The 18597-nt window shown below is 37.2% G+C and overlaps 1 protein-coding gene across 3 annotated transcripts; it reads left to right on the top strand.

Annotated features, from left to right (window-relative positions):
• Window positions 1–588: 588 nt before the first annotated feature.
• Window positions 589–15000, top strand: coch (coagulation factor C homolog, cochlin (Limulus polyphemus)). Of its 3 annotated transcripts, none has more exons than XM_026193629.2 (15): window positions 589–729; window positions 1812–1863; window positions 1963–2007; window positions 2565–2721; window positions 3992–4125; window positions 4518–4589; window positions 6083–6139; window positions 8185–8332; window positions 8899–9002; window positions 9855–10081; window positions 10997–11111; window positions 11564–11707; window positions 11790–11946; window positions 12308–12402; window positions 14462–15000. In XM_026193629.2, the coding sequence occupies exons 2-15, from the start codon at window positions 1833–1835 to the stop codon at window positions 14632–14634; spliced, it is 1659 nt and encodes a 552-aa protein (XP_026049414.1). In that variant the 5' UTR covers window positions 589–729; window positions 1812–1832; the 3' UTR covers window positions 14635–15000. The 3 variants fall into 3 exon arrangements, with proteins under 3 accessions (XP_026049414.1, XP_026049415.1, XP_026049416.1); XM_026193630.2 differs by having other exon boundaries at window positions 592–729; window positions 6083–6127; XM_026193631.2 differs by lacking the exon at window positions 589–729 and having other exon boundaries at window positions 1680–1863.
• Window positions 15001–18597: the final 3597 nt, after the last annotated feature.

Raw genomic sequence — 18597 nt, 5'->3', positions numbered from 1 at the left:
GATATCACTGAAAATATAAATAAATATGAAAACCAAATAAGATTTTGAAATCCTTAATAATCTGTTTTAAGCAGGAATAAATAACAAGTCAGGGTTTCAACTCACTGTAGTGTGTTTTCCTCTCTCGTGTTTATTAGAATTATTACCAACATATGACAGTCTTACCAGGGGTGGCCACTGGGGGAGCCAGCAAATTTAGGGGATGATCAGTGCCTCCCTGGCCCCCCTTTGGTGGCGCCTCTGTTTATAACAAAGCTTAAATGTGGTTTTCCGTCCTGAAGCTGCTGTGATGTAGCTAGCTATTGCACTTTCAATAATAGACGCCCACATTTTTAATCCTTTCAGTGGGCTTTTAAGGCATGTCTTTATTAAACCCACTCAGGTTATTGTACAAAAATATCTAGTGCTATATAAATTGTATTTATATAGCACTAAAGCACAACAGTTATCTCAAGGTTTTTCTGCAGTTCACTCCTCTGCTCCATCTCAGGTTGACCTGTCACTGAGGCCCCTCCTCCCTCCCCCTCTGAAGTCACCACAGTAAGGTGTGTATGAATGTGTGTGTGTGTGTTGTGAGAGAGAACGCTTATTTAAAGGGCTACCTCTCTCTCGCCAGGCGATCGACACCAGCTCAGCATTGTCATTTTACCGCCTGCTGCTCCTTCCAGGGAATAACGTGTGAACAGTCTGAACAGTTTTCCTCAGAGACGTCTGCTGAAGAAACAGTTCGTAAGACTGAAATTCCTGCTGATTCTGCACAGAGATCTTTCTTTAGAAATGACTAACAGGCTGGGTGATTTACATCCATTCAGTGATTAACCAATAACTTTATTTACTTGCTGTATGTTTATTACACCCTCTACTAACTGCTTATCTCTTTTTTTTTTCCATCTTTTTTTAATGTATTTATCGACTGTTTAACCTGCCAAGCTTAGGGATTGGTACTGGCTTGCTTTCTGGCTTCTGATTAGTCCTTGTATATAGGAATATATGGAGCTTACAAACCACTACTGGTTACTGGCTGTTGTGTCATTGGTGGATTCGGTCACAAACAAATTTTAAACAATTTCCTGAGATAGCTGTGGACTTGACATTTAACCATTTACTGCCTCTTCTTCTTTAGTGATGTGATGACATTGTTTTCTAATCTCACTTACGTGATGTGTGGTTCACACATAACTACATTTCTAGATTTCTTACTAATCCATAATTAGCTTGTGGACTGGTTTATTGGCCAAAATAAAATACGTTGTTGGAGCACCTTTAGCTTTGATTATGGCACGCATTTGCAGTAGGATCATGTCGATGAGCTGAATTTTATCATTTCAGCTGTGTCAATGTTTATTTCCATCCAGAGCTGCATTGGTTTTTTATCATCTCATACTAATGATGGGAGAGTCTGACCACTCCAGTGCATCCCAAAGAGTCTCCGTGGTGGCCAGTCCGTGTTTGAAAATAATGTCTCATGCTCTTAGAATCACTCTTTCACAATTTAACCCTGGTGAATCCTGGTGTCTTTCTCTTGGAATATTCTTTTGGAATGAGGAATGCAAGGAAAGGAAATGAAAACCTAGTCATTCATTTTGTTCAAGTAGTCAGCTGGCCTCATTTTGGGGGGTAGATAATGTGGCTGAACTTAGACCTCCACACCAATGGAAAGCTCTTGCCTATTTGCTTTATGAAATATAGGTGATGGTTTGTTTTTGGCTGGATGAGCCAGAGGAGGCTGGGTAAACTCGTTTAAAAAAAATACGATTTAAAAATAATACTCATTATTATTAGAGTAACTATATGTAATATCTGTTTTTCAGTATACCGAGCTTGTTGCAGAAATGCCTCAGCTGTCTGTGCTGCCTCTGACAGGTAACTTCTGTTCTTTTTTTTCCTTTTTTTTTTGCTTTTTTCTTTTCTTCCTTTCTTTCATATGATGACAACTTTGTGTGATCTGTTTTTCCCCATCAGGCCTTTTGTTCCTGCTCTCCTCAGTACTTGGCTCAGAAGTTAGTGGTGAGTCCTGAAAAATACCTGATTGCCTGACAGCAGATAGATCCACTTAGTTCTCTGGTCACTTTTGTTCCTTAGAATCATACACTGTAGAAAATGTAAAGTACACACACATATATAAATACGTGTCTATTTGTGTAATTGCTGCAAAAAGTAACCAACAAAAAAAACACAATTGTAGTAAAATCACCAATAGCCATAGCTATTTTCTGTTTTTATTAGCATTTTACATATTTTACTTTTTTGTTGTTGTTATTATTATTAACATTTACATTTGATATATGTTTATACTTTTACACTTTATAAATGTTCCTTCCCCCTTTTATCTTTTTAGAAAATTATTTTATAATGAAATTAATAATATATATTAATAGTAAAAGAAATCTGTTTAGTTGTATTCTGTCGTTTGTCTTTTTTTATGTTTCTGTCTGTTTTTAAAAATGCTTGGTCTTGCCTCTGGACTAAACTAGCTTACTCTATTTAATGAAGATGAAACCTACTACCTAGATCAAGGATTTTAATGGAGTATTTTGACTGGACATCTTCTGTTTTCCACTCAGTGCCCTATCCAGTGACCTGTACAACACGTGGAGCAGACCTGACCCAGGACACCGTGGTGGTTTTATGTCCACCACAGTGCACACAGTGGAGGATGTCTGTGTTTGGGACAGGAGTCTATGCTGCTGTCTCATCCATCTGTGGAGCTGCAGTCCACAGGTACAGCTTTCCTTTCATATCAGCTGTACCAAAATATGTTTTAATTACATATTATAGTAAATATTAACTGTGATATTTCAGTCTATCACTGAAAACACTAAAACATAATGTTGTACACTTGCTTGATTTTAAAGCTACACAATTAAACCATGGTAATATTTAGAGGACCGTGACGTGGTTGGCTGAAAGGACCGACAGAAAAATAAGCAAAATGGAAATGGAAAAAAAAATAACAAAAATAGAAAACAAAGTAAATCCTTCTTATCTTCTGATTTTCATTTCCATATTTTGTTTGGAGGGTTTTTGTTACTAGTTTTTCTTTTTTTTCTTTTCTTTTTTTAACTTTTATTCATGTATTTATTTAAAATCAGTTTTTTCTCATAGTTGATTCTATTTTGTATTGTCGGTTCATTTTTAATTTTCATTCATTTTTTCATTTAGTATATTGTATTGTTTTGTGTGTATATTTTCAATTAAAGTTTTTTTTTTAATTTAACCTAGGCTTTTTCAATATTGTGTTAAAGTTCCTTCAGTTTAATTTTTCTTTGCTTTTATTACATTTTTAATGATTAGACGCTCTCCTTCTTATTCAGGGTCTTCAGTCATTTTTTTTTTGTATTTTTTTATATTTATTTATTTATTTTTTAGTTTAATGCAACTTTTTTTTGGTGGTGGAGCTCTATTTGGTTATTTTGCTTTGTGGTTCACTGATTACTTCCTTGTTACTTCCACTGCTTCTTGCCATTGTTTTTAGTTCCCTGTATATGATACTCTTAGCAGCCTTTTCAGAGCATGAACACCTCGTCACAGCGGTGCCGTTGGAGTGAGAATTGTTTTTTCAAACATGTGGATTAGACTCTGTGTTCCGCTGCCAAGATGTGAACCTTAACAAAACACCAACACCATGAAGGAATGTGCATGAAAGGAGGATTAAGTTCTCAGCCCTGAGTGACCTCCTCATTCCTCTGCAGAGGGCCTCGGTGGCCTACTGAGAAGAAAAATTATGCTTATTCTTATCTTTTTTTCTCCTTCACAGCTGTGTCTTCTCCTTGTCCCATAAAGGTTTTTTTTAGTTATTTATTTTACTATGAAAAGAACTTCCTGCGCACGTGTGTGTTTTTAAAAATTTTTTTTTTAACAAGGTCTCGGTCCAGATGCACTAGTTCAAGCTGCATTTGTAATTGACTTCACGAGTAGCAACTCTCATAACTGTTAATGATGATCTTTTTCCACTGTGATAATAATACTTTTATTTTGTCATTTCATACAGAGGTATCCTGGGCCCAGCTGGGGGCCCTGTTAGGGTTCATAGGCTGCAGGGACGGCACAACTACATCAGCTCATATGCCCACGGTATACACTCACAGGCCCTGTCTCACTGGACCGCCTCCTTCAGCCTCACCAGTAGGTGGAGCCACTTTGGTGAATTGTTTTTAATTAAGTAATAATCCAATATGAATAACCTAATAATGTTAATATTTATTATTATTTATTATTATTTATTATTTATTATTGCGAGATATGCTTAAAGTACCTAGAATTGTGATTTCAGAATGATATATACATTATTTTAATATATAGTTATCTGGAGATTGTATAAACTTATATAGTACTGGAAAGCTTTACCTGTAATTATACAACAGAAAAAATAATTTTATTTTATAAACTGCAAATTAGCAGGGATTAGACAAAACAAAAACACAATTTTTAATTGATTAATATCATCATTTGACTGCAGATGTGAATGATCCATATCTGTCTTCTCCACTAATTATCATACCTTCTGTGTGTTTTAGAGCCCATTAATGTTCCACAGGAGCTGATCAGCGAGACCAGCACCACAGCTCTTCCTGCAGCTGCGCGACCAGGTAAATGATACACACCTTTATATTAGGAATATATATTTGTTCTTGTTCTGTCTGTGCTTTCCTAGTGTCATGACACCACCCTGATCTGAGCACTTTTTCTAATTAACTGTTTCCTTTTGGTAATTCATCTTGTTATGTCTTTGACTTTCTTTTGTCAGATTTTTATTTTCATTAGTATTAGTGGTTAACAGATTTGTTTGGCAAGTGAAGGATCACCGGTTTCCAGCTTGAGACAAAAATCTCCGTTGGGGTTGTGTCAGGAAGGACATCCGGCGTAAAACTCTGCCAAATCAAATAAGTAGAGCAACCCACTGTGACAAGGGGACAGCCAAAAGTGGCTTCTTTATTTGCACTGAGCTTAAGTCAAAGGCAAAATTAAAAGAGAAGCTCATACAGAAGTAAAAGGACGGCATCACACATATACACACATATAAATATATTTTTAAAAAATCCCCTCTCGCCCTGTGGGCAGTCCTCAGGCTCAGGTCCTCTACCAGAGGCCTGGGAGCTTGAGGGTCTTGCGCAGTATCTTGGCTGCTCCTAGGACTTCGCTCTTCTGGACGGGGATCTCGGTTGTTGTTCGTGGGATCTGCTGGAGCCACTTGCCTAGCTTGGGGGTCACTGCACTGAGTGCTTACTACTGGGATCACTGTTACCTTCACCTTCCCCATCTTCTGGAGCTCTTCTCTGAGCCCTTGGTATTTCTCCAGCTTTTCGTGTTCCTTCTTCCTGATGTTGCTGTCACTCAATATCGCTATATCTATCACTACGGCTGCTTGTCCACCACTACTATGTCCGGTTGGTTAGCCATCACCATTTTGACCTCGAGGCTTCCAGGCCATACTCGGCACAGATGCTTCTGTATACTGTACTGACCACTTTCGGGCCATAACTTTCATTATGACCTGTTATTCTCTTTTGCTGTTTTTCCAGCAGATCAGAATACAGATCATGTGAGTATAACTTGATGGTTGAGATAATTACCTGTTTGGCAGGATTAACTTTTTTTCTGCCAAGTAAATGTCTTATTACAAAATATAATTAACCTGTTCCACAAGTCAGACTTTGTTCCACATCATACTTTTTTAATGAGAGAGTACCTAGAGTGCCAAAGTTAGGGAATTTATACAAAGTACAAGTTACTCAGAAAATGCTCTTTGAATGTGTACTGTCCATAATTTATTATGACAGTCCCTTCCCATTCCTATTTAAGCAATAGGGGTGACTCAGACAGGAGATATTCTGAAAATATAAAGGCATAAACACAATAGAACACTGGATATGGATTACTCAACAGGAGTTTGATGCTTCGACCATAAATACTGTGTTACCTCAGTTGACCTTTATGTGTGTGTGTATTTGAGTGTGTATATGAGTGCCAAGCCCTTAGAAGTTTTAGTTTTTAGTTATAGTAGTGTAAGGATGGGTGAAGCGCTAAGGAATGCATTGTATCAATGACTGTTTACAAAGATGTACAAATGTGTGTGTTGCAGTAAAGAAACTGCTGAAGAAGCCATCAGTGAAAAAAGCCCTGGCAGGTGGGAATAAAGGTACATTGTATATATCATTGGTTATACAGTTCATCTGTATAGTGACAATAAAGGCATTCTATTCTATTCTATTTTATTCTATTCTATTCAGGATTTGTTTCCAAGTATAGAATATCAGTTTGGTAGCTGTTTAAAATCACTCAACAAAAGGTTCAAACAGATGTTGATACAGGTCAGGGAGACATAATTAAATAAGAACTTAAGGAGTGGCCAAATCAACAGTCTGGTAAAAAAGAACCACACTTGCGTTCGCAGCAATAGCTAAAGACCTAATATTTCACAGACTGGGGCTTCTGCTAGATGCTCCCAGCACACCTTCATTACACATTTGAGCACACTAGACCTGTCCCCTGCCATCTGATCCCAAGCTTAAGCTTACAGATTAAAACTTAAATTAAGTTATTATTTTTTATGGTTTTTGTTTACATCAGAGTTTATTATGCATTACTTTTTTTTTAAAGTGAGCCAGAAATGGGTACAAGACAGTAACTGTAGAACAATGACTGTAGAAGGTGGTTAAATAGAGTTTAGTCATCTGCATATATAAGTATCACATGCACTTTTTAATTGACTGTAATAATTGTGGCAATTCAATTCAATTCAATTTTATTTATATAGCGCCAAATCACAACAGCAGTCACCTCAAGGCGCTTTATATTGTACAGTAGATCATACAATAAAAGATACAGAGAAAGACCCAACAATCATAGGACCCCCTATGAGCAAGCACTTTGGCGACAGTGGGAAGGAAAAACTCCCTTTTTAACAGGAAGATTCCTCTGGCAGAACCAGGCTCAGGGAGGGGCGGGGCCATCTGCTGCGACCATTTGGGGAGAGAGAAGGAAGACAGGATAAAAGACATGCTGTGGAAGAGAGACAGAGATTAATTAACACATAGTGAGTGAGAAAGGTGGCTGGAAAGGAAAAACTCAATGCATCATGGGAATCCCCCGGCAGCCTACGTCTATTGCAGCATAACTAAGGGAGGATTCAGGGTCACCTGGTCCAGCCCTAACTATACGCTTTAGCAAAAAGGAAAGTTTTAAGCCTAATCTTGAAAGTAGAGATAGTGTCTGTCTCCCGAATCCAAACTGGAAGCTGGTTCCACAGAAGAGGGGCCTGAAAACTGAAGGCTCTCCCTCCCATTCTACTTTTAAATACTCTAGGAACAACAAGTAGGCCTGCAGTGTGAGAGTGAAGTGCTCTAATAGGGTGATATGGTACTACAAGGTCATTAAGATAAGATGGGGCCTGATTATTTAAGACCTTGTATGTGAGGAGCAGGATTTTGAATTCTGGATTTAACAGGAAGCCAATGAAGGGAAGCCAAAACAGGAGAAATCTGCTCTCTCTTTCTAGTCCCTGTCAGGACTCTTGCTGCAGCATTTTGGATTAACTGAAGGCTTTTCAGTGAGTTTTTTGGACATCCTGATAATAATGAATTACAGTCGTCCAGCCTGGAAGTAATAAATGCATGAACTAGTTTTTCAGTGTCACTCTGAGACAGGATATTTCTAATTTTAGAGATGTTGCACAAATGGAAGAAAGCAGTCTTACATATTTGTTTAATATGTGCACTGGACCAGGACATTTTTGACATGTCCTGGTCAAAAATGACTCCAAGGTTCCTCACAGCGTTACTGGAGGCCAAGGTAATGCCATCCAGAGTAAGTATCTAACCACTCACTATGTGGTTAGATACCATATTTCTAAGATTTTCAGGGCCGAGTACAATAACCTCAGTTTTAACTAATACATCAAAACTGAAGAGTGCAAGCATTAGTCCTGTTTTATACTTAACAGAACTATCTTCCAGCACCCATTTATATCTTAGCATATACACTAAAAGTTCTTATTTATTATATTTAATTATATCGGATGGAAAAAGTCCAAAACACGAGTGTAGTCAGAGGTCAAATAAAATTTAATGAAAGTTATATAAGCAAAAACTGCAATAATAATTATTATCTATAGTAACACTGAACATAAAAATAATCAATGTTGTTAATCTCTGGATCAACATCTTTACTTTTTTGTGTGGGCAGATTGTCAGATGGACATTGCGATGGTGATTGACAGCAGCAGCAATATTGGGCAGCGGAGGTTTAACCTGCAGAAGAACTTTATTGCCAAACTGGCGGCTATGCTAAGAGTCGGACCAATAGGACCTCATATTGGTTTAATACAGGCCAGGTCGGGCACACCACACAGAGTCACTTCAGAAAAATCTTTATTTCTTTCTTTTTACCTCAGCCTTAAACCACCCAACAATGTCATTTATACTAACAAGTCTTGAGAATTGTGGTATTTTGGGATAGAGGTGAGTAAATAAATGTAAAAAAATAAAGGCAACTTGTCAGCCATTTTTATTTTATTTCCAAATAAAAATGGAAAAGAGGACATTTCATTCATAGATGTTCTGTTGACAAATCTCCAACAACTGATGATCAATTGTATCATTTCAGTATTGATCAAACTCTGTGAGGAAAACGTCCATCACTCACAGCTTCAACAATCTATTGAAGACTGCTGAACCTGTGTCACAATTCTGAAAGGAAATCGGGTATTTAATAGAGTATCCAATGGTGTGTTATACTATGCCACATAAAATTCCTTTTACCTCCCTTATGAGTGAACTCGGGTTTATGCTTTTTAAAGTTTAGATTAAAGTTAGGTTTAAGGGCTAGATAAGAATTATTACATCAAAAATGCAGATATATACATATACACTAAACATTTGTCTTCATATGTGCCTGCAGTGACTCTCCCAGGACAGAGTTCCTACTGACTAACTACACTCAACCTAAAGAGCTGTTGTTTGCTATTAAGGAGCTGGCCTACCTAGGAGGAGACTCGAATACAGGTAACACACACTTACACATATCTTGATTAACCTGAATTATAAATTGAAAAGTTAAAAAATACACATCCTGTAGCCCATAGCTCTTTGAAAAGGTGACAATCAGACAAAATTTCCTCATTTATGATCAAATGAGGTGAAAAGAGTAAGTACATGTGATGATTCAGTAGGCTGTAGGATCACCTTTAACAGCATTAATGTCTGTATGACATCAGTCTCCCACATTTTGTGGAGGAAATCTAACCCACTACCTGGCAAAGTTCAATTCAATCTGATTTATATAGTGCAAAATCACAAAAACAGTTGCCTCAAGGTGCTTTATATTGTAAGGTAGACCCTACAATAATCCAAACTGGTCATCATATCACTACCTCTCTCTCACTACCATCCCTATCACGCTTGCTGCTATCCTTCTGTCAGTAGTTGCCACTGACACTCTTCCCCACCCTGCCTGCATTCCTTTCATCAGTTAGACAAAAAAAAAACAGGTGATCCAGGTGTTTTGTTTCTTTTTCTTTCTTCCCCCCTTTCTCACCGTCTCTTCTCCCCTCTGTTTTTCTTTCTCTCCCTCTCTTTCTTTCATTCTTTCTCCCTGTCCTATCACCCAGTCATGTCTGTCCCGTTTGTAGCAACCGAAAATAAAATAAAATAAATACATAATTATAATAAAGGTCAATCAAATGGACCAATATGGCAAGGCCATGATGATCCACTTGGTAAAATAAATCCGCTTGGCATCTTTCTTGGCCTTAAGACAACAATTCTGATGGCTAAAGATCCAAACGGGACAAAAACACAAAACAAAAAAAAAAACAGGTAATGTAAAAATATTTATCGTGTTGTTGGTCTTCCTAGGTAAAGCCATCATGCATACAGCAGAGACCTTTTTCTCTCAGGAGAATGGGGGGAGAAGGGGTCACCCCCGGGTGATGATGGTGTTAATTGATGGCTGGCCATCTGATGACCTGGACCAGGCGGCCATGTTGGCCAGAGAGAGTGGGATCAATGTTTTTCTGGTGTCTGTCGCCAAACCAGCGCCTGAGGAGCTCAGCATGGTTCGAGACAAAGACTTCATGAAGAAGGTTCACATGTTATTTGAATTGCCTAAATGTTAGATAAATGTTCATATGTTTCATTAATAAGGAGTGACACTCTAACATGAAATATACTTTAGACTGAATTGTCCCTTCTTGTTTAGTTTAAACTTAAAATGGATACATTATGCTGCTCCTTTTTTTCTTTCATATAAAAACAGTGATGCATGGCTATTAAAAATAGCCAAAATTTAAGATAATGAGGTCAGTAAATGTGCAGAAGATGCTTGTTGTCAAAAGAGAGGATATATTTAATATGGACATCTCAGACACAAAGATGTGAGCCCATCTGCTGTTCAAAAACTTCTGCTTGCAAAAGTCCAGTAAGACTTTGTATTAAGGCCAGGGAAAGGAAGTTAAAATGCTGTGTTTTAGACAGGAAATCTGCCCTGGTTTAAGATAAATAAGGATTATTTTAAACAGTGTTTAATAGTGTCCACAGTTGCAGAGTTGGATTTTTAGTTCCCTTTAAACAACACAAAATCGCATATAAACCTTGTGTAATGTTGACCCTAAACAAACAGCAGTTTTCAGACAGATCCTGTTTTCAGACAAAGAATTCAACTCTGCTTGAACATGTTGGTGTTCAGTATTGTGTCTATGACTCCAGAAAACAAAAAGGACCTGATACAGGTCCTAGAAGTCTGAAACAGAACTGCCTTAGCTGAAAATTTTCCAAAAAGCACAATCTGTCCATCCATGCTCAGCTGGACAACAAAAAAACAACAACAACAAAAAAAAAATGTAGCATATGCATGCGGTTATTGAGAGTGGTTATGTGCAGCATAAAAGTAGAAACTTGAATTATTATTTTATTATTTTAGTCAAACCCAAGAGGCATTCATCAAATCACAGTAAACATGTTTTGTATTAATGACAGAATTTCTACCTGTCCTCCTGCAGGCTGTGTGTAAAGACAACGGTTTCTTCAGTTATCCAATCCCCAGCTGGTTCAGCACCACCAAACACATCAGACCTCTCATTCAGAGACTCTGTTCACTAGACGGCCTGCTCTGTAGTAAGACACACCTTCATCAACTACTGTAATGCAGCTGTCAGGAGATACCTTTGAAAACACACAGGTCATGGCCATCACATTACATTTGATAATCAAATATTAAGGTATTAACAGTTCTACCTTTGCATTAAAAACAATACCAATAATTCTTTAATTTTGTAATATCAGATTTGACCAAGAAAAATGAAATAATATTGTTTTCTGCTTGGAAAAAAGTTTTGAAAGAATTGCTACACTATAAAATATCTTTTGGACATGCAACTATCACATGAAAATACTTTCAGTCTCTTCAGCATCATCTCTTTACAGCTGTGGTTTCACCATTAACAGTATAGCTTTTTAAGTCATTTTGTTTATTACAGAAACAAAATTAATGAATTCATAATATTTACATTTGATTATTTAGATGGATGTGGCTCTGCTGTGACATTGACATAAAATGTATTTTTTAGGTAAAACCTGTTACAATTCTGTGAACATCGGCTTTCTCATCGATGGTTCATCTAGCGTTGGGGATGGGAATTTCCAACTTGTCCTGGAATTCCTAGCAGGAATTGCAAGAAGCTTTGAAATCTCAGATGTGGGAGCTCACATTGGTCAGCTTCACAACATGCAAACCACTGATTATCTTATACGTTATTAATGCTGGTTGGCTGACTGGCTGTATTGGTGTTGTAGGTGCAGTGCAGTTCACCTATGAACAGAGGTTAGAGTTTGGCCTGTCTGACTACTCAAACAAGGACGATGCCATCAATGCTCTGAGAAGGATCTCCTACATGAGTGGAGGAACATCGACCGGTTCAGCCATAAGCTACACCACTCAGAACCTGTTCAGGTAACAGTGGCGCTGTTTTCTTTCTAAGCAAAGCTCTCCACACCTGCAGTGTTGGCAAGTTTAGCCTTAAAAAATTATTTTATTCATTATTTTATTGAAACTGCAGGGCCTTGCAATACTTAATGAGATAATTAATGATAAAAAAGTGTTAATCTTTGTCTTTAGAAAATGTAATTTTATGAAAATAACGCTAACATTTGTACCACAACAAGAGACAGATGTCAGGTGCTCTTAAGGTTCGATCTAAAATACTCAAAAATGGAAATACTCAAATCAAATTTCTGAAAACTGTGTTTACATTCTGCAGGGTTTTTTTTTTTAACTGTATTAGAAGTTACACTGTATTTGTTGTTTATGGCAGACGAACAGGACCGGGTCGCAATTTTCTCATAGTGGTGACAGATGGCCAATCATACGATGACGTCAGAGGCCCAGCAATGGCTGCACATAAGCAAGGTATGTGTGAAAACAATAAATGAAAGCTATTTGATGTTACTACTGTAACATCTGTAACTGTAACAACTGTAACAACTGTAACTGTAACAACATCGTTACTATTTTAACTACTCTGGATACGCTGGATACTGGACAGGAAGATCCCTGTTGGACTGCTAAGGAATGGAGTCCCATGGCCTTTGCTACATGCCCAAGTGCATCTCTTGGGAGTAAGCTATCTTCACCTGAAGACTTCTCCGTCATTATGATCTTTGTTCCCTTTCAAGGAAGACCACTTCTATTCCAGCTTTACTGATAAGTGCTACAAGGTCTCTGTCAGCAAGAGCATTCAGTGTCTCTTCTATAGCTTACCAAGCTGAGCTAGAGTGAGATTGAAACTAGAAGGCAGTATATCCTCAAAGGTCCTTGCCTTTAAGGCTCCCTAAAGTGCAGGCAGCCGGCCAGGCTGTAGGGGGTCCAAAGAATCCATGGACTAGCAGTCTCCCCAGGCCAGACCTCAAGTTGCTCCTCCCCCTGCTGCTGCAATCAAAATGAAAAAGAAACGGCTGGCTTGACAACCTCTCCCCCTGGCTGCTCTGCCCTGACCCAGCCCCGTTCCAGAACAAGTTCAGTGGAACACGTTCCATGCAGGGTCAGTGACTCTGTTTCACTGGAAACAGAGTCAGTGTTTGTAGTGTTGTTTCACAAACATTTCACTGACATGTTTTGTATTCAAAAAGTCCAAACTGAATGTGCTGTAACTGAGTTTAAGAATATGATCCACCCACTGTTATCATCTTTAATGCCCTGTACGAACACAGAGCAGAGCAGCTACCCGAACGCTACTCCCACAGAGGTCGGTTATCTTGTTAATAATTTTACCTCCTCACTATGTATGACACTGGATACTGAAGTCTGTGAAAAATAGAGCCTCAAATCAGAAGTACTTGACTCCCTGGTATAATTCTCAAACATGTAGCCTAAAGCAGATGGCTCGTAAGCTGGAGAGGAAATGGCGTGTCACAAATTTAGAGGATCATCATTTAGCCTGGAGAAATAGTTTGTTGCTTAATAAGAAAGTCCTCCTTAAAGCTAGAACATCTTACTATTCATCACTGATTGAAGAAAATAAGAACAACCCCAGGTTTCTCTTCAGCACTGGCTGACCAGGCTGACAAAAGGTCAGAGCTCTGTTAAGCCAACCATCCCTTTAACGTTAACTAGTAATGACTTCATGAACTTCTTCACAAGTACAATTTTAGCCATTAGAGAAAAATTTACTCCTCGTCATCTCGCAGATGTAACATTATATACAGCTACTTTCAGTACCACTGATATTTATTTAGTCTTTTTCTCCAATTGATCTTTCTGAGTTAACTTCAGTAATTACGTCATCCGAACCATCATCTTTTAGATTCCTACAAGACTGCTCAAAGAACTCCTACCATTAAAAAATGCTTCAATCTTAAATATGATCAACCTGTCTCAATAATTGGCTACCATAGCTCTTCAAGCTGGCAGTAGTTAAACAGCTACTTATAAAGCCATCTCTTGACCCAGCTTAGCTTATAGGCCAATCTCCAACCTTCCCCTTATCTCACAAATCCTTGAAAGAGTAGTTGTCAAACAGCTAACAGGTCATCTACAGAGGAATGGCTTAATTTGAAGAGTTTCAGTCAGGTTCATTACAGCACAGAAACAGCTTTAGTGAAGGTTACAAATGATCTTGTTATGGCCTCTGACAGTGGACTCATCTCTGTGCTTGTCCTGCTAGTGAGGTCTAGCAGCGTTTAATACTGTTGACCATAATATTGTAGAACAATTAGAGCATGCTGTAGGTATTACAGGTACTGCACTGCAGTGGTTTGTATCATATCTGCATAGATTGCAATTTGTGCATGTAAATGGAGAGTCCTGTTCACACACTAAGGTTAATTATGGAGTTCCACAGGGTTCATTGCTAGGACCAGTTCTGTTTACATTGCTTCCTGTAGGCAGTATCATTAGAAGGCTTAGCATTCATTTTCACTGCTATGCAGATGACATCTCACTTTTTCTCCTGTTTCTCCTTTCCAACCAGGCATTACCATCTTCTCAGTGGGCGTGGCGTGGGCACCCCTGGATGATCTCAAAGCGATGTCATCAGAGCCAAAGGACAGCCACACTTTCTTCACCAGAGAGTTCAGCGGCCTTTCTGAGTTTGTCCCACTAGTGGTCCGAGGCATTTGCAAAGACTTCACTGAGAATAACTGAGAACACACACAAGGGTTTGCATTTCTTTATTTGTGAGGACCCTTACCTCGTCGTTCATCCTCATTAGAAAGTACTGATTAAAGTCACATGAACGACCATTACATTCACATAAACACTGTCAGAACAACACGCGTATCTACAGTGACAAAAGTTTCTACAGCAACATCTTTTATATATCTTATTTCTTATATTCTTTTACACTGTGTACTCAGACATGTAAAGAAACAGATATATTTAAGGACAATGGATTTTCCTACAATTTCCTACACAAAGTGTCCAACACTTGTTTTTTTGTGTGAGTACAACCACTTATTTAAATTTATAATCTCTATTAAATCAATTATGTTACCTGAACTGATTTGCTCCAACCGACACTTAACAGCATACTTTAACTGATATTGTTTGCACCTAAAGTATGAAAACCCCACAATCTATATAGCTCTCTATGACATTCACAGTTCTCCATGTAACAGTAACAGTAGTTCTAATTGGCTCTCATTTAATAGTCTAAAAGTGAAATGTGCCTTTGTAGCTTACCGATCTCAAATCATATTCTCTAAAATAAATCATGAACATCCTCCTAGCACATTATAACAGTGCAATGATTCAAAGTTTCACGAGCTAAATAATGACTCAATGCCTTAAAAATACACTTCTTATAAAACTTGCCATTAGCTAAACCCGTCATAAATTCAATAACATATATACATCTGTATATATACTGTACACATTTATTTTCAAATACAGAAAACACATTAATGTACATAAAGGTCTCTTACACATTAAAATGTTAATTCTATTTAAATTTTTCAACAAGCTGTTGGAAAATCATTCAAAAATCAACTAATTAATAACAATAATTAGCTGTCTGTATGAAAATATCAGTAACTCCTCACAATGACAAGTCCAATCTGAAGCCATAACCATTGCAGTGTGTAGCTATAAAAAAAATTAAATTTTAAAAAAGCTATATGAAGGCAGAAAACAACATGAAAGAAAATTGCTAAACAATAATCTTCGATCAGGTATGATTGTTTAAGAAAAATGCTAGCTTTGTGCTATAAAAGTTTTAAAATAGGTTTTAGCCATGGAGGGTATAAGGAATATATTCATAATCCATGGAATACATTGAATGAGGCATTATAATAGATTTTGAGCCCAAAATACAATCCCCATTGTTAATTTACATGAAATAGGCCTTATAATTCTGAGTAAAAAAAAATTCTTTTCAAAGGTTACTTTGTAAATATGTTTTTTATATATATCACGGGTAATCCACTAACAGTAGTTTGTACATTCATGTTTATATCACAAAGCTGCTAAGAGATTATTCTGGAATATTTTCTAACAGCTAACAGTTTGTAGACAGAGCAGCTCTCCTGATGAATGTTTGTCTTGAAAAGCTTGCCGGGGGTGAAAGCTTTGCACAGCAGTCATTTCCTGCAGGAAGGTGTATAAAATCCTCTAGTTTTTTTTTCTTTTTCTTCACTTTGTCTGATTTGTGGCATCTGATGATTTCAACTTTTTATATAGACTAACCCATGCCCTTAACTCCATCTCACAGCCTTGCTCCAATATTATCACATGACTTTTCTTTTGGTATATGTTTTACCGGTGATTGTTTGTTAAATTCTGCCAAACAGAAATAAAGTCTTTGGTCATCTCCTATTTGCATTTGACATATTTTATTTAACCTATAAAGCCATTTGGCACGTCTGTTATTGTTCTAATATACAAACTGTGTAGATGTCTGTGGATTTCCTTAAGGTGCAGTCTCTTTCTCTGTAATATCTCATTAACAAGGACAGAAGTGTTGCTGTGTTTACACCTGTACACCTAGACACATAAATCTTTTGGTTTATGTCATTACTTTAGAAAAATATCATTTATTTAGCTTTGAGCAAGACTCAGAGCAGGACTACCTGTTTTTTCTCCATTATGATTAAAAATCTGCTGTCTGAACAACTACAGTTTTAAAGGTAGGGAGATATAAGAAAATAGTGGCTGGAGTAGCTTGTTTTACTAAATTTATTGCATTTTGTTTGCCAATTTTTGCATCTGTTTGCATTTAGTCTTTGACAGATTACAAACAACATGTTTGTAAGTTGAGGCAGGGTGCTAGTTTAAAAGAAAGAAAGAAAATGTTTCTTTTCACCAGTTAAGTAATCATCATCATTTCTGTCACATTTAAAATTTTGCCATATTGGATTTTTATATCGAAACTATATTGAAGACAAAAAATTCGTCTGTAAATAAGTTCGGAAAATTGTGCTTGTTATCATCACAAAATCCCCTCTGTATGGAATCTGACACTTCATCTGTCAGACAAGAGATCAGTTCTTCTAAAAATGTCCATATACTCAATTTACACAATTCTAAACTGAGGAAAGAATTGGCCAAGTATTTTTAAATTGCGACTCTTTGATGGAAACATTTAACTGTATTTATTTTCTATATTTGCCAATAGCTGTTTTCACACCTGCTCCACTTGCCTGTGTTCATGTTACTGACATAGACAGGGCACCATCTGGTGGCCAAAATATAGACAACAGGAAACAATGAGGAACAGAGACGTAAGTTCATTTACTGGAGTTTCTTCTTTATTATTGGCTGTTGCTCTGTTAACAATGTAGCTGATAGCTTGTTACCTCAGCAACATGCTAATCCAGTGATAGAGGTCTGTGTCTCCAGGGACACTACAAACAAGAGTCTTCATGCTTTATAAAATGTAGCCTAATGTAAATGTAAAGCCCTCTGTGTAAATCAGTAAATAAAATAAAACACTTAGCTAATATTTTCATTAGAGTGTGAATGTGTGTGCGGATGTTGCATAGAAAGCACTCAAGCTAGAAAAGTGCTATATAAGAACCAATCGGAACCCCCCCAAAAAAAGAAAATTGTGGAAAAGTTTTTTTGGTCATAAATTACATAGAGTTGTACATTCTTAATGCATGAAGTGAAATATTTTAAGCCCTTTCTTTGTTTGAATTTTGATTATCACTGTTTGTCTGTGAAGGTTCTCAGTCATTATCACTGCTTATAATTCATAAAAATTCTAAACTTGGTAAGTGAAAATTATTAGGATAAATGTCAGTCGAGTTCAGTAAACGGAGAAAAAGGAACACGTTTCCCATCTTTATCTTTAGATCACATCATCATATCATAATCACACACTTTATCAAAGATCGAAAGAGTCAGCTATTAAACCCGATTCTTTGATCCCCATGGTAGAACAGAGAAAACCCGACTCAGAGTGGTCAAAACATTTATATTTCTTTATCCAATCATCTTCCGGAAGAGAGAGCCCTGCACAGCCCAAAGCCAGTTGCAGAATCTCTAACATTAGAAGCTAAAAATGTGTCTCATACAGGTGTTATTTTGGTACTTTACACGTCACACATAGTTTTGATACAAACAACTCCTTATATGTTACTAGTTTCTCTTTTTGTCTGGGTTCCTGTTTTTATTTATATGCTTGTACAGCTCTACACTAACTTCCTGTTTTACAGTCTGGCTGAGCACTTAGTTTGAGTCAAAAGTGGCCTTGCTTTACAAGCCTTTATTACTAAAATACATAAAACAATATAATCAGAAAATAAGCACTAAGAATATATGTTTATTCCTTAACACAGCCTCAAATGAGACTGCAGGAAGCCATCAACCAAAGAGCGAACTGACTGCAGACTGGTCAAGCTGCACAAAGTTGCAGTGAACCTGATGGTTCCCTGTTTCCTGATCTAGAAGATGGAGATTAAAATTCAAGATTAATTCTTAAATAAAATCCTTATAATGTAGTCTCCTGTCTTTATGTGTGTTTTTGGTTTCAAACATTTCAGTTGAAACTGTTACATTTCTAAAAAGCAAAACCAAATCTTGTGGTCACACAAAAGAAACAGGACCTGAAACAGAGAGGCTTTAAGGGACACCAGAAAATCCGATATTCTAACCATTAAATACTCACTG

The sequence above is a fragment of the Astatotilapia calliptera genome, chromosome 19 (assembly GCF_964374335.1).
Source record: "Astatotilapia calliptera chromosome 19, fAstCal68.1, whole genome shotgun sequence".
Classification (NCBI taxonomy): Eukaryota; Metazoa; Chordata; class Actinopteri; order Cichliformes; family Cichlidae; genus Astatotilapia; species Astatotilapia calliptera.
Note: the sequence above shows the minus strand (reverse complement) of the source record. Positions and strands in the feature narration are given on the sequence as shown.

Coding starts and splice junctions, on each gene's coding strand:
- coch (XM_026193629.2), top strand. CDS start 1,833: ATGCCTCAGCTGTCTGTGCTGCCTCTGACAG. Junction 10,082..10,996: donor ACAAAGACTTCATGAAGAAG/GTTCACATGTTA, acceptor GTCCTCCTGCAG/GCTGTGTGTAAAGACAACGG. Junction 11,947..12,307: donor ACCACTCAGAACCTGTTCAG/GTAACAGTGGCG, acceptor TGTTTATGGCAG/ACGAACAGGACCGGGTCGCA.